The following is a 19,615-nucleotide window of genomic DNA, read 5'->3' on the forward strand; positions in this document are numbered from 1 at the left end:
TAACATTTATTTTATAAATAAGCGAATATATCTAAAAAGAGAATCAATTCAACAGCGTTTTGGAGATAACACGTAAAACTTTAACCATATTTTCGCAAGCGTTATGTTTTGCACTAACGTATTGTATAGAAACAACATTCAATTTATGATCGCAATTACGTAATAGACAGACACGATGTTTTGTCTAAATACACTGAAAGAAAAAAATTGGTTGCTGTAGCAATTTAGATGATAAAATATAGCATAGCATAATAGCATTTTTGATTGGCAATGTCAATATATGATTTCTACAGGCTAACGTCTATTTGCTAACGCAACTGAAAATGGTTACTGCAACCAATCAAAAATGCTGTGCCATATTTTACTATTTAAATTACTGCAGCAGCCAATTTTTTCTTTCAGTGTACGATAATACTTACGTACTTTGAATATACTGCCGCGATTTAGATGCAGTTACATTCGCTTATCTATAAAGTTTCCGTAATTTCGTAAAGCTTATCACTCAATCAGATTCGAAAAAAAATCAACCGTTCAAAATACATGTACATTTCGGAGTTACGAATCAAAAAACGATTGTCCAATTAATCTTTCGCCATTTAAGTGTGGTTTCAAGTAACGAAAGTGCGAATTTAAAGCGATTTAGGATTAGTGAACATTATTTTTTCCTCTCACATTGTGCAAACTATAATTGCATTATTATAGAAAATGATCAAGCTCAAATGAGCGCGATAATGATGATGTATTTTGAACCAGTTATACTTTGGACAATTACAATTTACATGAAATTTTCAAGAGAAATGCAAGCGTTTAAAAGACGAAATATCTGAAAGCACCTTAATTCGTTAAACAATTTTTAAGAGTAATAATTGACGAGCGACTGCCATCATGATTCGAAGATCTGCACAAACTCGACTTTCATTCGGATAAACGTTTTGATTACCTGATATCTCTTTGTTATATCTTGATGACAAACAGTTATCTATTATTCGAAATCATGTTTAATCTTCAACAATTGCGTAACTGTCAATGACGTTTGATACGACACGATATTGTGTATCACAATAGTGATTTTTTAGCCGGAATCCATAGTCCGTTCTTAATCTCAAGCAATGTTTTAAGATGCTAATACGGCTCTCTGATTGGTTCATGCACTAGCTTAAGATCATCTCGAATCTTGAGCAATGTCTATGGATTTCGTCCTTTATCTCGGAGGAAAGCTTTCGTTCTTTTCCTCCCTCTTCTCTCTTTATCTCTTTTTTTTGTTTTGCTTTTGTTAATCGATTATTTTTTCTTGCGATTGCCACGACTCGTGCGCTTACCTTTGTGACTTTTACTCATGTTTGTACTGCGCTTCTCCACTACTGCGTCGGTGTTAGTCTGCCTGGACGATTTTGAGTCTGTTTAAAAAATATGTCGATTCTTTGAAATAAGTAGATTCATAATTAACCTTAGCTATACACATGCATTGGGCTCCCAGAAACTCCAATACAATTTGCTAAATCGAGATTTTTTCGTGTTTCCGAACGTTTCTTTTTCTTTGAACCTATATCTCGAAGCTCTTTAATTCTATCGACTTTTACATATTATGAACTTGTTCCTTTATCAATTCTCCATCGATTGAAAAAAAATTAATTGAGATATGTCCATTTCTACGGAAGTTACGGTAACAAATATGGATGGAGTTCCAAGGATTCGAGTATATCAAGGGTAGAAAAAAAATATAGCTAGGATTAATAAATTTATAATAAATTTGATAATATAGTTGTGAACCAACTTATACAAAGTGCATAACTATAATGTTATAGGTATTCTACAATAAGCCATTAGTTATAAATCAGAAGTTAGAAGCTGGAAATTGACCTATTACAGTCGTCAATTTTTAGCTTCTGACTTCTGATTTATGACTAATGGCTTATTGTAGAAGGCCCATTATACCTGAAATCGTTGATGCTGAGAAGAATCGTGCTTCGCCATTGATAAACTCTTTTGTCTTTAATATTTGTCTTGAGACACATTCTAAATAATTAATAATTTGAATATAATTGACTTTATTTAATATATTGCGATTATATGCGATATTATTCGTCGCGACGATAGTTCTTCTTCGATTTACTACAAAGCTTAATGATGCTATTACATATAAAAAATAACTTTTACTAAATAATATATCAAATATTGCGCGCGAACGTGGAATTACGCACATCACTTTAGCAAGGCGTAACGTTTAATGATAATTAGATTACTTCAAATGAATTCAATTTTGCATAGGAATATTACAAAATAAAAGAAAAAATTTTGTTTATTGGTTTTTATTTACATATCATATTTTACTTGTTCAACAAGTCGCAATGGAATCTAAAACGTAAATGAACGTATTGAAATTAATGAATTCGATTTGTGTCCAATTAAGTGGATAACAAAATCGCGAGATTTAATTCTAACGGATTACTTCTCCTGGAAATATCTTAAATAATTACCAATATTTTAAACGTTTAAACGCAAACAATATAATATAAAGAGGAGTATAATTCCTTTCATGGAAGGATTAGCAACAATTATAAATAATTAGAAAGTCCAGTTGTATTAAGACGTGCAAAGACGCTAAAAACTATTACGAAATGTTTCCAAAAATGTAATTACAATGTTTCTGTTGGTGCTAATCATATATGTATTTTATACAAAGTTCTCTAAGTATCAAATCGGTTGTGCAATTATAATTAAATCTATTTTATTTGTATAGTTATTTAAGTTTCTTTAAGTAATTTGCAGAAAACAGTTGATTAGATAAACACAACCAATGTACAAAACAATTTTTTTTCACATAAACATTTCGAATGGTGCCGGAAAATAGTATTACTTTCTAAAGTCGTATTACAAAATTAACCTTCAACATAAACGACTTAAGTGTGTTATACTTTACGATCGTTAATGTTGAGGAAACGGATAAAATAATTTAAATAATGTAACAACAATAACCACATCGTTTTTAAAAATGAAAACGTGTCCCTCTCAGTATGTCGAAAATTAATATCACATGTAATCGCACATAAAATATAAAATATAATTCACAATAAATTAGAATAAAATAGAGAATTATTTATCGCATATAATATATATAACACGTGTATCGTAAACAGAAGGGTGGTTATCTGTGGTCAGACTATCGAGCCGAAACTTGATCCGAACTTCAATTGTTTCTTGCCGAATCGCGTAACAATAATGTTTACCGAAGTGAACCTCACGGCTCGAGTTTCAGCTCGACAATCTGGACGCACCCTAATAATACATGTAAAATAAGCAGCCTCGTAGAGTGTAGATGTTTATTCCATATTTTACGATTTAATCGTCAATAATGATCACACACACACACACACATATTAATTATTAAGTAACAATCTATCGATGCAACAATTTAATGCACATACTCATTATATGTGTTTAAATGAAGCAATAGCTCAAATGTTACTTGAAAGCGATGTATGAACGAAAGCGAATGCACATGCGGTGAAGGCACAAGCATATGTAGAAGGAACGTAAGTAAGGCGAAAAGCCAGCTCTGGAGCTAGTCGAGAGATCGCAGCCACAGGAGATGCAGTCGCGTGGAGAATCACTTACGTTGGACGGTCGACACCGATGGTTCCTTCGGCGCGTCACTATCCGAATCAGAGCTGATCGGTGAATAGAAGGTCAGATCGCCTTCCTGACTGGATCTGTCGGACGTACAACACTCTGACGAATCGATACGCTGCGAAGTCGCGAAGTGCTCTTCTACCTTATCGCGGCTCTCCTTGGCCGACGATCTCTAAATACGTTGAACAAGCTCGTTGAACATTTACACATTATGAAGAATTCCATTTCTAAAGTGTCATCAACGTTCTTTCGATTCCGTTTCGCTTATACCGCGCGAAAAATCGCGTAGAGCGAATTTCGTATATACGGATATAAAATTTTGCTGTTTGTATTTTGTTCTGTTTGACGGAACAGCTAAAAAATACAATACGGCAGAATTTATTAAAGAAACGCAAAGGTATTGCGCGCCTACTTCGCTTGTGTATGCGCTTTCTCTCGTTTAGACTGTAATCCCGTGTAAACACGAGGCAGCCATATATCGGGAAACCGACTTCTTTTATTCCTCAACCTTCGATCATAAAGACAATCCAAAGAAGCTTATTCGAAGGTGTTTACCTTTTCGCAAGTCGACTCGATGGATTTCTGTTCAGACACCGACGTGGAAGTTCGCTCGACTTCCAAAAACTGCTCCATGGTTACCTTTTTCTTGAACGCTACAGTGTTCTTCGCTTCAACGATGTCGCGAATCTCATTCGGGGACACGTTACCGTCGCTGCTCTCATCATCGATACTGTCCACGTCACTCGACGAGTATTCGTCCGGCTGAAAAGTCGATAGTAAAAACATGACCAGATAAATCTTTCCTATCGTGTAAAAGCACATACATGTGCAACACTAAAAATATAAATAAAACAAGCAGTGTATATCGTCGAAGCTGCGAGCTATCTATTGAAGAAGGGTCAAGTCATCGAGTTTTCTTCGAATCCGTAAATTGATTGTGAACATAAAATGTCATTTGAATGGATTATGAATTTGATAATATCGATATTGTCCAGAATGATAAAAAGAATATTAAACAAAATAAAAATATAAAACTTACCTTAAAACTTTCATCGTCTTCGCTATTTTCCAAAGCGAGTCGATCAATCTTCTCTTTCAGAGTCTCCTTCTGTTCTTTCTCTTTCTCTTCCTTCTCATGCTTCTCCGATTCGCTCGTTGAGTGTTCTGATGTTGATGTAGAATCCATTGATTCTGTTACTGACTTTTCTTCCGACTTTTCTTTCAACTTTTCTTCCGATGTCGTTGTTACCTTAAAGAAATTTTTTGTTGTTTGAACGAATATTTTTTTATATATTTTAATGTAGCTAGAATAATTCTTAAAACGATAAAGTAATCATGAACACATTTCATATTTACGATAATAGCTGCTTTCCATTTACACACAAGTGAAATTGAGTCTGAAGTGAACTGAGTATTTCATACTCAGATTAATGACGTCATTACTCACTTACCTTGGTAAAAAGTTATCATGACAACACGGGTTCATAATCTCACTTTTAAATTTTCAGTTGTATCTCACTTGTCAGAATGCAAAAGGAACGTTCATTCAACTGAGTTATGATATCACAAGTGAGAATTATCTGAGAATCGGTGTAAATAGAAAGCAACTAATCTCAGAATCCGTCAAAAGATATCAATAAATAGAAACTCTCTAAATTTCTTGGAGTGAAATCTCACTTCAAAAGAGTGAAAATACTGCCTCTATTAAAAAAGAGCGAAAATATTTGCACTCTTGAATAGGAGTGGCAAATTTTCACTCTTTCGGAGCGAGATTCATTCCGAAAAAAAGAATTCTCACTTCTTTTTTGGAGCGAATCTCATTCCAAAAGTGTGAAATCTCACTTAAAAATAAAAGGGTAACAATTTGCCGCTCTTATTCAAGAGAGCAAATGTATTCATTCTTTTTCAATAATGGCAGTATCTTAACTCTTCTGAAGTGAGTAATTTCACTCCAAGAAATTTAGAGAAAAAGACATTTACAAAAGATATATCAGTAAAAAAAACACTTGAATGAAATACTCGGAGAAAGGATGGGTCATACCCAAACAGAACAACGTGTCACGATAACGTCAAAATGACATTAAAATGAATCGGAAACGATCGAAAAATGACTTTTAATGATCATTTTGGAGTCATTTTGACATCATAATGACTTGTTGTTCTGCTTGGGTAGTATCTTCAAGTAATTATACAATTGAACACAGGTGATTTATGTTTACACAGGATAAGATACCATTTTACTTACTGAATCGGGATCGAGGTTGACACTAATACAAATTTTAGTAGGCGGTGGTGACGGAGAGGGTTTGGGTGTATCCAGGCAGGATAAGCTTGATAAAGTCAGACGAATGGATCTGATCAGGGCCTTCTTGCCCTTGTACATTGACGATCTCTTGTCCTACACGCACCACCGAGACTATTATTGTGTTAGTTTTATTATCTTTACAGTTGTGTATTCGCTACGTTTCACTAGCAAAAAATGCGCATCTTACCTTGAGCTCACACCTCTCTTTCTTGTCTTTCTTCATTGCATCATGCAGATATCTACGACTTTTTTGCACGAGCCTTATCTGCCGAAAAAGTGTTTAATAAATAATAATAAGTTGAATAATAAAGAAAAAATAATTGAACGCGAATGAAATAAAACAGACGATGTTAAATAACTTTTTACGAGAAAATGTTCATCTTATAACGGAAAAATCAATGTGTTAATTATAAAGTTTCCACTTATAAAAGAAGTGTTTAATTTTAAGATATTAAAATGTTTTACTATTGTCTTTATTTTTTTAACACTTAAAGATGTTTGAGTTATTAAACTTTTTTAATAAACAAAACACTATGTGTTTTAATTTAAAATACTTCAAACGTTTAAAATTGAAATATCTTTTATTATTAAACGTTTGTTTTGCAAAAAAACAACTTAAACACTGCACTTTTTACGGTGTGTTTTTGTTGATTATTTCCTTTTGTAACTAACACAGTTTTTATTAAGCAATATTAATATTAAACTGTAAAGATGGACGTACCATTTTACTTGGCGTGATCATAGGATAATTCAACAAGGAAGCACCTATATTTACTATCAATCTGATTATGCGCAATATCATTAAGCTCGGTAAGAATAAAAGCCATGGCAATGGTCTCACGAGTTCCGTTTTTTCTGAGTCTTTCTCATCTGAAATATCGATCCAATTCAGTCGTCGAGAAAAGTACATATTTTTTCATCGTTTTATTGGTAAAACGATGATAAAAATATTGATTCGTAAATCGTACCTTCGATATTCTGTCTAGGCAAACTCCATTCCGTACATTTCTCTAGGATCCATAGAAAATAATCCGTAAGTTTCAGCATTGTCTGACCCAATTTGCTTCGCAACATAATTGATTGCAACAATCTGAATTCTATCCAAATACAATCCTCTTGCGGCGTCTCGTCGACTGCCTAACGACACGAGTGAACAATAATTTACTCGATCAATCGGACGTTTATCCGGATGTATTTCTTAACCGATATAATTTTGAAATGCTTACTTTGTTTGATGAACTTGCCGTGGCCATATAGGAATTAAATCAATGCCTAGAAAGACTTCTTCTTCTTCTTTCTTTTTAATTATTAGCTCTGCAACCTGGTTGGTACTAGGCCACCGATGGTCTTTCAAATTGGATAAATCGTAAAATCGGAATGCAATGCACCGGCAACCTCGAACCGATCCAAAAGGATAATGATAAACGGTTCACTTAATGGTTGTTCTACAATGTGCTCTTTGTTTCCTGTTTCTTGCTGTTTGTCTCTTGCCTTTAACCAAAAGGCAAGAGACAAACAGCAAGAAACAAGAAACAAAGAACACATCGCAGAATGGCTATTAAGGCTTCTACAAACGAGCGACTTTGTAATTCTACAAACGAGCGACTTTGTAATGCCACAATCGAAAACGTCGACCCGTTCATTCGACGGAGCTACGGAGAAAATAGTGTCGCGAATTGAGATGGGTAGTTCGCGAACGAACGGGTAAAATGAACGAATCTTTTACGTGAACTAGATGAACCAGTTTATAATTCTTCTGGACAACAGAAGGGACAAGTCTGTAAGATTTGTTTCTTCAAAATTCAATTTTGTCCTTTATTTTCCAATATTGTCCTTTACTGTCCTTTATTTTGACATTAATTTGAGAAATTCTTTTCTGACTAGTCTATAATATTATATTAATGAGCAAATTTTTACGGAAAATATTATATTTCTTAATTTTTTAATATCACACAACAAAGACAAAAATTCGTAAAAAGGCTATAGGAGTCAACCTTTGGTTGTTGAAGATTTCGAGAAATATATTACATCAATAAATACCATCTGATTTCGCTAATTTAATTTTTTAAATTAAATTTATTTAAACTAGAGTTGTTTTCATTTTTTATTATTTCGAACCTTTTATTATTTCAAATCAAAGGTTTGTTCCAATACAGTCGAACCAGTTTCAAACTATCAGAAAACTGTCTCTATTTAAATCTCTATTTAATTATACTGTGCAATAAAATGTTATAATGCACAAATTTTTGACAATTAAAGAACTGGTTTAAAAATATGTAGGGACAAAGCCCTAAAATTTTCAGATTTGTCCTTTATTTTCTTTAAGAAAATATGGTCATCGTAATGATACATGATGTACAAATACAAAATTACTGAGTTTTATCAAAGAAAATTTTCCCGAATACAAAACTTTATAATTTAACAGATAATAACAATTTAATTGTTTTCCTCTCGCATGTCAAATGAATGTTAAATGGACTCATCGCGATATTAATAGATTATTATAGAATAATTTGTCGCGACACATGGTGAAAGCATTTAGGAAGTTATGTGTGCGTTAAAACAAACGTGTTGATGTATTTAATTGCGTAATTTCAATTTGTTCTGAATTCTGTATCGAATCTTTATAATATAAAATTTATTGTGTGTGGATTGACTAATGGATATAAAATAATTAAATGGATTTATTAATGGATATAATAATTTAATTGATTGACCGATAATTAAATTTTTAAATTAATTAATGTGATGTAACATAATTTCAACTTTAGAATACTTTAGATTAGCGAAGTGTCAATATTAATAGACGCAATTATAATTTTTCGAAGTTATTTTCGCTCTAATTTTTAATTTAACTCCCGGCCGAGGCATTATTTTTCGCAATAAGTTTATTACAGTTTTTAAGTTGGGAAATTTGGGGGGATTATTAATATTTTCAGATTTGATTGCGTTGAAAGTCCGACAACCATATCAGCACGCAATTATAATTTCTGAAATTAATTCATTTAAATGAATTTACAATAGTTCAACATCTTAACGTTCTGACCGTTATGGCGCTTCTTAATTTAAAGCTAATTTTTAATGTTGAGAGATTAGAGGGCAAAATTTAAAAATTAGAAACATTATTAGTAATGTAACATTTTTTAGTGTTCATGAAATTTGCTTTGGTTGTATTCTCCTTAATTTAAACAGAAGAGTATGGTTGAATAGTATCTTAAGCAACAGTAAGTTTACATTACATGTGCCGAAAGATAACTAAGAATTGTCTGTGTACTGTCTAATAAAAATCTAATCCGATTACTACCGTTTTACTAACTCATTTATACGAGTCACTTCGTTATCGTAATGTTTGTCTCTTTCAACACTTATCGTGTTTTCGTTTGATTTGTGTAGCAGTCTTCTTGACCGTCAAAGCCTATCGTCAACACAAATAACGGAAAAAGGTGATATTTTTTCGTTCAATACATAAGAGTGAATGTGTCCGCACATACGTGAGTAATCGGAGAGAATGTGAAGCTGTGCTATTTCAATAGAGCTTTGGACAGAGCTATCCCGATTGTTATAAATTATGTATAACAGCATAAAATTGATTATTATTCTTCGAAGTGTACCCTATAAACAGCGTATTTTTAGAAGAAAAAATTATGCAAAAATTATTCGACAATAAATTATTTATAAACATCTTTTAAGGCATTCTCTTATTGCATTAAAGTTTATATTATTTGATGATTAATTGATAACAGTGACGAATTTTCTTGCAAACGCAACAATTAAGAGAGAAACAAGTAGTAAAGATAAAAATTAATCGTGTAGGTGCAAATTTATTTCTTCTCCGTTGATAAATTGACCGACTCGATGAAATTCGTTTCCAAAGCATTATTTGTTAAAATCTAACATATCGTTGATTCTACTGGATAATTCGGTCAAATGTTTATAATGTTTGGATCAGAAGGACAGATTTTGAAATAGCATCACACACCGGTCAATACATAAATCTCCAGTTGATTTCAATGCTATTTATCAAATCACGGAAAATCTTAATTAAATAATCGATTTTTTCAGTTATATAAAAATTGGTACATATAATCTTTCTCAATACATTGCATAACAATCTGTTTAAAGCACAGAATAATAGAGAACTTTTCCACCAGTTACCGATAAGTTTCTTCAGGGAATACAAAGCACGATTTTCGCAATCTGTCTGTCTTTAAACTTTAACTCTAATTACCTCTTGTTGCAAATACAAAGACTGAATAGAGAACTATTGTTGCTACCGGTGCTAATTGTGATCTATGTCGCAATCACGTGTCTTAGGAACGGTGTCCTGTGCGATTGTTGTGGAAGCTGTACTTCTGATGAATACTCAAGCACGCGCGAACGGAGCCGATACTTTCGTGACTGCGAGATGCTATGAAATGTTGAGCGCGAACTGGGAAAGCAAAAGTTTCACGGACAGTAACGTAACAATTAAGAGCATGTGAGCGGCGTCTTATATGTAAGGGCCCATAGTGATTTTTGGAACTTAGACTCCAGAGAAGAGAATCAAGCCTGCAACATGATGCATCTCCTCGCCGGATTGCACGCGAACTAATTAGTAAAAATGCAACACACATTTTTAGCAAAACAGTACGAAGAAATGCATCTGCCGCAGCTAGAAAAAGAAAATGATACTTCATCTTAAATCTACTGACAGAAGAGTATCATAAATTTTTCATCTGATTAATTCGGAAAAATTATCAAATAAAATATATTTATACTTATTATTATTAGCAATATTTTAAAATTTTTCAAGTACTGTTCGTGAATCTTTGAAGCACATCTTCATGAATTTTTTTCCTTGACTAATTATGAGATTTACAATTGTTTATCGCTATTAACATATATACTTTATATCCCTAATATACATCTTGCAATAATATATGAAAAAAAATTATGCCCCATTTATTACATTATGTGTCTACATCAAAATTAATTTTTTACAACGGATAATTTATCTGATAGACAGCTTTGTTTCTTACACGGTTCTAATTCTACTAGATAATTACACGATTGTAATTTAGCATTATTCAAGGCTTTTCTCTCTTTCTTTCTCGTATGACCTTCTCTCGCGCGAATTTCAATTAAAAAATTATAATTACATAGGTTATTTTCACTGCGCACCAAGTATATCGAAATATTCGAATACATTCGAGGATTCGAAAACAATCGAGTCGATTTTATTAAACGTTTATTATATCGGCATTAAAATTTTAAATTTTGAAGCACATATGCGCGCATACAGAGCGATGAACAGAGCGCAAGCTAAACTGTATTCTTCTTTGCTGGAACTTATTAAAGACGTAGCACGTAATGCAAATTACATTCTAGACAATTATGTCACGATAATCGACGCTTCTCGCTTAAATTAATTCGATTATGACGCATTTACAATCCAATGTTGATCTCGACTGTCAAAACCAATATAATATTGAAAGCACACACACACATGTCAAAAACACGTAAGCGTTCGCAAAACGTCTACATGCCGTAACCCTTTCACTCGTTGTCCCTCTCATTCGTCCGTTCTCGGAACGTAGATTTTACAAACTTTTTTTACGAAAATGAGATAGCAGCGCCATAATTGACGGTGCCTGTACGATATAATTGAAAAAAACATTTCGCGTTTATTCGTGCGATTCTGAGTATACTTCTCTCTCTCTCTCTCTCTCAAATTCACCGCGTTTTAAGGCCATTTTATATCTCGAGAGACTGTCATGGAGATGCAAACATGATCGGTTCTTTTCTAAAATCGATTTGTACGGGGTAAACATTAATAGATGAATCTTTCAATATCAGCTCTAACTTTAAGTTTTTCATATCTTTGTAAGTCAGTAATCGAGTGCATAAGCGTACCATTTTGTCTCGCAATCTGCCTTCACGAAGCGCACACTGTTTAATTTATTGAAATCAAAATATCTGGACTATATGCACGTGGTGTTTATGTTCTTACAAATATGTTATGCAGTAGTTTCTATGTTGATAAGACGCAGATAGAATATCAAAGCAGAATTGAATTTTAATTATTAATATTATGTATATCCAAATTATTTTGCTGACGATGAAAATCTATTGTTTCACACGAAACTATTGAATGCATGGGCCATATTGCACATAGAAAACGACTGGAACAAATTGAGCAGCTTTTGTTTGAACTCCTCAATAGGACTAACATTTTAGATGACTATAAATAGATTTCAAAAGGCAAAATTGTTGATGGGGGCTTCGTGATTCATTATCGATCAAACTTAATACAATTACAAACAAAACACTCACGCATTAAAAAAATGTGTAGTTAACGTAAGTCGCTACGTAACAGTACGGATGCAGATAACATTAATAGGCATCGGTATCTACATAAATTTTTGAGGCAATTCGAGAGCCATTGATCTTCGGAACTCTACCATTTTAACGCTATAAGGAATTGCAATAATTTGTGATAGATTACTAGTTGATTTTCTTCCTCTAATTTTCTCCATTTCTTTCCCTCTTTTAGCAACGGCCAATAAAGAACAAGTTATTCAAGTGCACTACTCAACTTAAGTCTATTCTAATGTTGTGCGAATCTTAATGATTTCAGTGAACTTTATTAACAAAATGTATGCACAATCCGCGCAAAAACTGTTGAATTTGCTCATGTAAAACAGCTTATGTAATAATTATGCAAGGGGTAATGATACTGGCTCACAGGCATGATAAACTGAAACGCACTTGGATAATTTGCTGTTGTTCATTTCGATTACATCCGTAAATAAAAAAGGTTAATATTCCTCCTCGTCATCAGGCGCAAGTCCGTCACCTTCCAATTCCTCAGGTGGTGCAAAACCATCCTGAAAAAAGATGAATAGAAAATAAAAACATTTATTCGAGTGAATTCTTAGAATTGCAGAATAATTATATAAATTACCTCTGTTGCATAAAGGACTTCTAAAATTTTCTGTACAATAGGTGGAGGATCACCGCCATTGTCGCAGTCTTGGCACATGACTTCTATGTCACGTAATTTTCCAAAATAGAAATCTCTCTCCTTTTCCAGACCTTCGACTGACATTTTCAGTTCAACCAACTAAAATATTTCATTAAACGATAAAAGCAATGACAATTAGTTGAACTAAAGACTCCAACTTTATTGTTTTGTACATATTTCATTAATTTTTGTTGAAAGGTACATAAAAAAATATTTATTGTTATAAATGTCTATTGAATAAAATATGATATTATACAATACCTGCGCACTAAGTTCCTCAATTTTTCCGTTATCACCACGATTGCCAACTGTGTTTTTGGGAGGCGCACGGTACGGCTGCTGAACTTTATTTACTAGATAAAGAATAAAAATACATTATTTTAAAATACTACCTTAAAATCATAAGTAAGTATTTATATTTCTGTAACATAAATTAGAATATTTTTTTGTGATTTGTTTAAAAATTACCAAAGCTACTTAAATATATAAAAATATACAAGCTATTTTGTGCAAGCAAAACAAGGCATGCAGAAATACAGTTCAAAATCATGCACGATATGTGTATTTTACAATCGTAATAAATAAATTTTACAGAAATATATGTATATAGAAATAAAATCTTTATATCTTATAATAAAAGAAAATTGCAAGGCAAGTGCTAAGAAATGTGATCCTCTCTTATTAACTTGTATAATAATATAGTGTAAATTTTGATAGTGACAATCATTATAAAATAGTAGTGACATAGACGATTATTATAAATTAGTGGAAATTATAGTACTTGTATCAGAGTGAGGGAACAATATATTGTAATTACACATCTCATTCTTAGTTATGTGTCACTTTCCAAATTTTCCTATCTTAATAACCATTTTTTCATAAACTGCGATAATCAGTATTAATAAAACTCATTCAAATATTTTGATCAATGAATACAAAAACTACACACACATAATTTACTCTATACTTTCCTCATATACCTCAGTATTAAAACATATACGGAGCTAGAGAAGCAAAATACAAGTAACGAGAGTTAAAAACAAAAAGAGATATTAAATTTCACCTAAAGAGTTTGTACTATCTGCACGCATGGTAGATGGATGTCCCTCACCTAAAGGCAAATTTTATTTCAAGTTATTGAGGGATATTATGCAATAACCCATAATTGAAACTCCTGTTGAAATATTTAACAAGGAGAAGTATGTCAATTGATATCATGGATCCCTTATTATAAAATTACAGGATAGATTTGTTAGATCGTTTAATCCCCCTACTGACTTGGTATTTATTCTATATTTACCTTGCCTGCTATATAAGATCAGCCAGATTTTCATGTATCAAAGGATAATCAACCAATCAAGTCAATATCAATTATTGATTAGTACAAAATCTGTGTTAACGTACAAGTTTCAAATTGTATTTGTAAAAAAACCTATTCTCTCTTCATATTATGAGATTTCATTCTTTTTAATGATTGTTAAAATTCAAAATTTTTTGCATCAAAGAGTAAAGTTATTAAATGATGTACCAGTAGTACGAGGAGCCGGTTTAGTCGAACTTATTGTGTCGCGTGGAGAAGTACGTTTCACGTTAGAACCACCACGTGGTGCATTACTTCCGCCACTACCCATAGGCTCTCCTCCTCGCATAGCAAGCGCATCATACGGATCTGCTCCCGAGTAGTTTGCATCAAAGAATTTCTTGAACCATTGCAAAAACTCAAAGTTGTCTTGGAACCTGCCTTTCACCAGCCTATCTATTGGCACAATCTGCAAAGGAGGAGTGGAAGACGTGTGCAACAAAAGAAAATAAAACAAAATTATATATAAACGAATCTCAAATGAACACGGTTCTATATTAAAATTAATCGATTTTAATATTAGAAAATAATTCCCTTAAGATATTATTTAAAATAAACACTACTGGAACTCTTCCTATCGCTCTGTACAAAATCAGGATAAAACGTGAAACAATTAACATCCTAATCTATGTATACATCTATTATCTATATATCATACATAAACTAGTATTCTTATAATTGATTCTTATATTTAAGACTGTTTTAAGTACAGTCTCAAGATGTCATGAACCAGAGAACCGTTTTAAGACATTACTTAAGACAGTCTTGCAATAAGAATAGACTATGGCCGGTATTCATAGTCAGATCTTATATTCAAGATTATCTTAAGTACAGTCTTAGGACCGTAGCAGAAAGGCTGACTTATAATCTATAAGACATAAGAACTATCTTATGACTTATGTCTTAAAAGGTGTATAAATACGAGGTGCTTTTAAAACCTAAGTCATAAGACAGTTCTTGTGCATTACTATAGACATAAGACTTAAGTCATAAGACACTGTCTTAAGATTATAAGTCAGCTTTCTGCTAAGGCCCTTAAGAAGTCACGAACCAATCAGAGGATCGTATTAGCGTCTTGAGGCATTACTTAGGACAGTCTCGAAATAAGAACGGACTACGAATACCGCCCTGAATGAATATCAGCTATAATCTATAGGGTGAATATTAATAACTGTACCAACGTTTTACCATGGGAGATGAATTACCGACTGCAGCTGAAAAGAGCATAAAGGACTACACCTAAGAGAGTAAAATATTCATTTCTCATGATAAAACGTTAGTATAACTATTAAGATTTACCTTATATATATATATATATGTATATATATATATGAGAATTATTTTAACATTATACATCAATAGATAATTTATATATACATTAAAATATACGTAACATATTTCTCTATACAGCTTCTATTGACTAGACTGATTTCTGCATTAGATTTTCAAATCTGAATGACATGTAAAACTAAAGAGTGCATGTAACGTGAAGTATGCGTGTTTGCATGTAACATTGTAAAAATAGCTTGTAACATGTTTATGCACACAGATTTAAAATAACGTGGCTCAAATAAATTGAGATATAATATTGCACTATAAATTGCATGTGCATGTGCTTGTACACGTGTAGTGTCGCTCTTGCAAAATATCATTATCTAAACATACAACACATGCAAGAAGCAGCCATGTAAAATCGAGACTGCAACAATACCCTGTTGCTGCCGCGGGACGATGGTACGTTGCTGTATATGTCTTTGTTGCATTTGCGGCTGTTTCGATTGTGGTGGCAAAGGTACCAACTGGGGATTCGATAAAGTGTGCGTTCCGTCCACGCCAGAACCTAGCGGTATGCAGCCGCGCGCGTCGTAAGCGTCATATTCACGTCCGTCGTAATTTGCGTCAAAAAACTTTTTGAACCACTGTAGAAACTCAAAGTTATCTTGAAAGCGTCCTTTTATCAGCTTGTCCACTGGTATTACCTGAACCATTTCCATGGTCGTATCATTATGATTTCATCCAGCCTCGCACAAAGTTATGCTATTACATGCGGGGCAATGCGATCTTGAAGTAACATCGCAGTTTATATCGCGCGTATCGCAACGGCTTACCTTTTATATATTTGTCTAAAATCATCTTTATGGATTTTAATCATTTTATGGATAAAAATTATTCTTATGGATAAGTCTCTTGTCACATATTAGGTCTGTTCGCGTTGCTTAAAATCTCTCAAAATGTTTGTATTCAAAATGAGATAAATATAAGTTAAGGCATTGAGGAGAGAGAAAGCGAAGACGCTAAGTACAATAAGAACAAGCAACGTGAACAAACCTATTTACTGTTTTTAAAGCAATTTTGTCAGAGCTAACGGGAAGAGAAAGCAAAAGTTTCTTACCTTATCCACATTCATCTTTTTGAAGCCACCTTGGAGAATTTTGAAATTCTGTATATACTCGTGTTCCAGATTGGTCTTGAACTTGACCCTTTTCAAAGGTACACTGCCTGGGAAGAGCATGTCCATGAACTGACAATAGACTGCTCCAGTGCAGAGCTCTTCGATCTTGGTAAACGAAGATTGCAGACAGTCGTTCACCCACGCCAGCATGTCGTGGCGACTGAGATTGTCCGACGTCATGTTTGTAGCGTACACGTTAACAGCCATGTTGCTCCGTTTGCTTTAACTGGAAGGAATAGAATAGATTAGGTGTTGAAGTATTAGCATATTTTAGCAATCCCAAGCGACTTAATAACAAGACGCTAGCATAGCAACGAGCCATAATCAGTCGTAAGTTCTGATGTCCATTTTACCAATGTAGATTAACTCTAATCTCGGTTTCACTTATATTTTTTTTATCTTTTCCTGTTCCTTGAAACTAAAAGGAGATAAAAGGTAAGTTAGACCGAGATTAAAGTTAATCTACACTGGTATAGAAATGAACATAGGAGCAGGTTATCACGATTTATTATCAGTCCCTAGAGGAATGTTAAAATCGCGATTGCATGCAAATTGCAATTCGGCGCGTTGTCCGATATAAATAAAGTCAACGGGCGGGATCTCGAATAATACGAGCGAACTCTAGGAGATCCCGGGACGGACGGCATTCCATTCGCTTTTTTTTTTTTGCTAACGAAACTGTCGGGGTCGACATATTCGGCATTCTTTATTCTCGCGATTTCGGTGCACGCGATCGCCGCTCGGGTGACCTCGTGCGACCTGCCACCGTCGTCGCCCGCTCGTTGATCCGCCTCCTTCGGTCGCGTACCTCGCAAGGGCGCAGTTCGCCACGAATTCCGTGCACAACTTACCCCGAGGATCGCGAAAACACGGGTAACACCGCACACGGGAGTGGTTCACAGCACGCAGATGACAAATGTGCACTAGATCGTTCAAACACGCATACACAACGGAAACTCGTAACGGTTTCTTCGAGCGCGATTGGCTGGCGTGGCGGCACGGATCACCTGAGAAAATAGATAGCCAACTCTCGGAGCAGCCCGGAAGCGGCCCGAAGCAGAGAGAAAGTTAGGAGAGCAACTGGGATCACTGTGGGAAAAACGGCGATATCACCAGAATGCCGTTTCTCCGACTAGTGACTTACCAATACTCTTTCCAATATTTTTCCCTATGTCTTACTAGTTTCCCCACCCACGCGTCAAAATAACCTCCAACCTTTGTTGACTTCTGTCAAATTTACTCTGGCTTTGTTTTACTTGGATTTTTGCCGACAAGTAAGTGGTTCAGTTATCGACAATATTATATGTATTACATATTGTGTAATTTATAGGAATTTTCCGTAAGTTAAATTTTTTATGTTCTTTGCTGATTGACCGTTTATTGAAAATAGCTGTTTGCTGAGGCTACATTCCAAAACATCCTCTCCGAGGAAGATTTTACTCTGTATACATTAAAACTGTGTAAATATATGCTATCAGTGAACGATCACATTAATGCAATTTAGTTTTTTAAACAAATTTAATTAATTAACAAGGAGTGCTATTTTAATTGTTTGCATAAATTGCAGAGATAAATTTTAAGGGTAATAAAGATCGGAATAATTGACTCGTACATGCATCTTCTGACTCATTTGTCTATAGTATTTTGAAGCATCTAATCTATAATGTGCTCTTTGCTTCCTGTTTTTTGCTTTTTTTCTTCTTTGTTTGTTGATTTTATTCACAATCGTGTTATCACGTGTTTCTTATCTCTTTCAATGTTTTCTTTCAAAGCAACAAAAAACAAAGAAACAGTTTAAGAGGCAAGGTATGAAAGTCTAATCTACCATGTTTAATCTTTTTACTTCCTGTCTCTTGCTTTTTACCACCTTTTAGTTCTTGTTTTTTTTTGTTTATTATCCTATTTCTTCATTTTCTGTTGCATGAGATAAACATGAAAGTTGACGAATTTTTGAAGAGACAAGAAACATATGACAAGAAATCAAATTGAAGTGTAAAAAAATCATAAAAAGGAAGAAAAGAGCAAGAAATAAAAAGCAAGAAACAAGAAGCAAGGAGTACATTGTAGATTAGATAAGAAGTGATAAAAAACAAGAAACAGGAAGCAAAGAGCTCTAATTATAGATCTTTAATGGTGATTTGTACAAGGGTCCATGCTTTTGTATTTTAGCTCTCGAAATGTCATCTGTCAAGTTGCTAGAAGACAGAATTGCTAATTTAGAGAAACAAGTGTATGGACTTGGCAAGATGATGAATATCGATGATCCTGCACCACCAAACGCTATTATCGATCGACTCACAGACGTCAATTCATTAATCAGCTCGGCATTGTCAGGCAGAGAAAAACCGAACGCGCTTATCAAACGTTTGCCGGAGTTAAATGGCTACTTGGAGCCTACTTGTGAAGACGTTGATATACCCATGAGCGCCAAAGCACAGCTGTTGTTGACAATGGAGCCAGAGATTATGGAAAACTACAATATGATAAACAAAGTGCAGGAACTCATGCCTGTGTTAGAATCAGAGCGTATCAAAGATGCGCCTGAATTAAATAATACACTTAACAAATTGTCACTGTCGTATCTCGAAGCTTACGAAGATTCCAAAGAGTTGGATGCTCATGTACATGATCTGCTGTCTAAATATAACGCAGTTATAAATAGTATATCGGAATCATTAATTATTTTAGATAATGCAATTACAGCTGCAGAAGTAGCAGCTAAGCCGAAGAAACAGACAGATGATTAACGAGATAATTGTTCGGTTTATTTAAATATCGATTAATTTATATTATGTTTTAATACAAGTTGTTGCTTCGATTTTTTTATAGTGCAAAATCATTTTTATCGTTTATCTTTTAACTTAT

The 19,615-nt window shown here is 33.7% G+C and overlaps 3 protein-coding genes across 9 annotated transcripts; 1 reads left to right on the forward strand and 2 right to left on the reverse strand.

The window, feature by feature from the left end:
• Nucleotides 1-1,134: 1,134 nt before the first annotated feature.
• On the reverse strand, nt 1,135-7,325 carry LOC108725085 (myb-like protein X). Its single transcript, XM_018451863.1, has 10 exons — nt 7,162-7,325; nt 6,904-7,072; nt 6,657-6,805; nt 6,123-6,200; nt 5,876-6,028; nt 4,670-4,879; nt 4,186-4,392; nt 3,616-3,802; nt 1,936-2,016; nt 1,135-1,397 (listed from the first exon to the last, which is right to left on the reverse strand). Exons 1-10 carry the CDS (start codon nt 7,186-7,188, stop codon nt 1,282-1,284), a joined length of 1,377 nt encoding a protein of 458 aa, XP_018307365.1. The 5' UTR covers nt 7,189-7,325; the 3' UTR covers nt 1,135-1,281.
• Nucleotides 7,326-11,999: 4,674 nt separating this feature from the next.
• Nucleotides 12,000-17,747, reverse strand: Eb1 (microtubule-associated protein RP/EB family member 1). 7 transcript variants are annotated; one of them, XM_018451874.1, is made up of 8 exons: nt 17,604-17,747; nt 16,691-16,976; nt 16,029-16,277; nt 14,467-14,707; nt 14,002-14,049; nt 13,200-13,291; nt 12,879-13,037; nt 12,000-12,801 (listed from the first exon to the last, which is right to left on the reverse strand). In XM_018451874.1, the coding sequence occupies exons 2-8, from the start codon at nt 16,955-16,957 to the stop codon at nt 12,733-12,735; spliced, it is 1,125 nt and encodes a 374-aa protein (XP_018307376.1). In that variant the 5' UTR covers nt 16,958-16,976; nt 17,604-17,747; the 3' UTR covers nt 12,000-12,732. The 7 variants fall into 7 exon arrangements, with proteins under 7 accessions (XP_018307376.1, XP_018307370.1, XP_018307372.1 ...); XM_018451868.1 differs by lacking the exon at nt 16,029-16,277; XM_018451870.1 differs by lacking the exons at nt 16,029-16,277; nt 17,604-17,747 and adding an exon at nt 17,559-17,577.
• A 111-nt stretch (nt 17,748-17,858) lies between these two features.
• On the forward strand, nt 17,859-19,562 carry LOC108725090 (dynactin subunit 3). Its single transcript, XM_018451876.1, has 2 exons — nt 17,859-18,024; nt 18,920-19,562. Exon 2 carries the CDS (start codon nt 18,928-18,930, stop codon nt 19,495-19,497), a length of 570 nt encoding a protein of 189 aa, XP_018307378.1. The 5' UTR covers nt 17,859-18,024; nt 18,920-18,927; the 3' UTR covers nt 19,498-19,562.
• Nucleotides 19,563-19,615: the final 53 nt, after the last annotated feature.

The sequence above is a fragment of the Mycetomoellerius zeteki genome, unplaced genomic scaffold (genome assembly GCF_001594055.1).
Source record: "Mycetomoellerius zeteki isolate Tzet28-1 unplaced genomic scaffold, Tzet1.0 scaffold324, whole genome shotgun sequence".
Classification (NCBI taxonomy): domain Eukaryota; kingdom Metazoa; phylum Arthropoda; class Insecta; order Hymenoptera; family Formicidae; genus Mycetomoellerius; species Mycetomoellerius zeteki.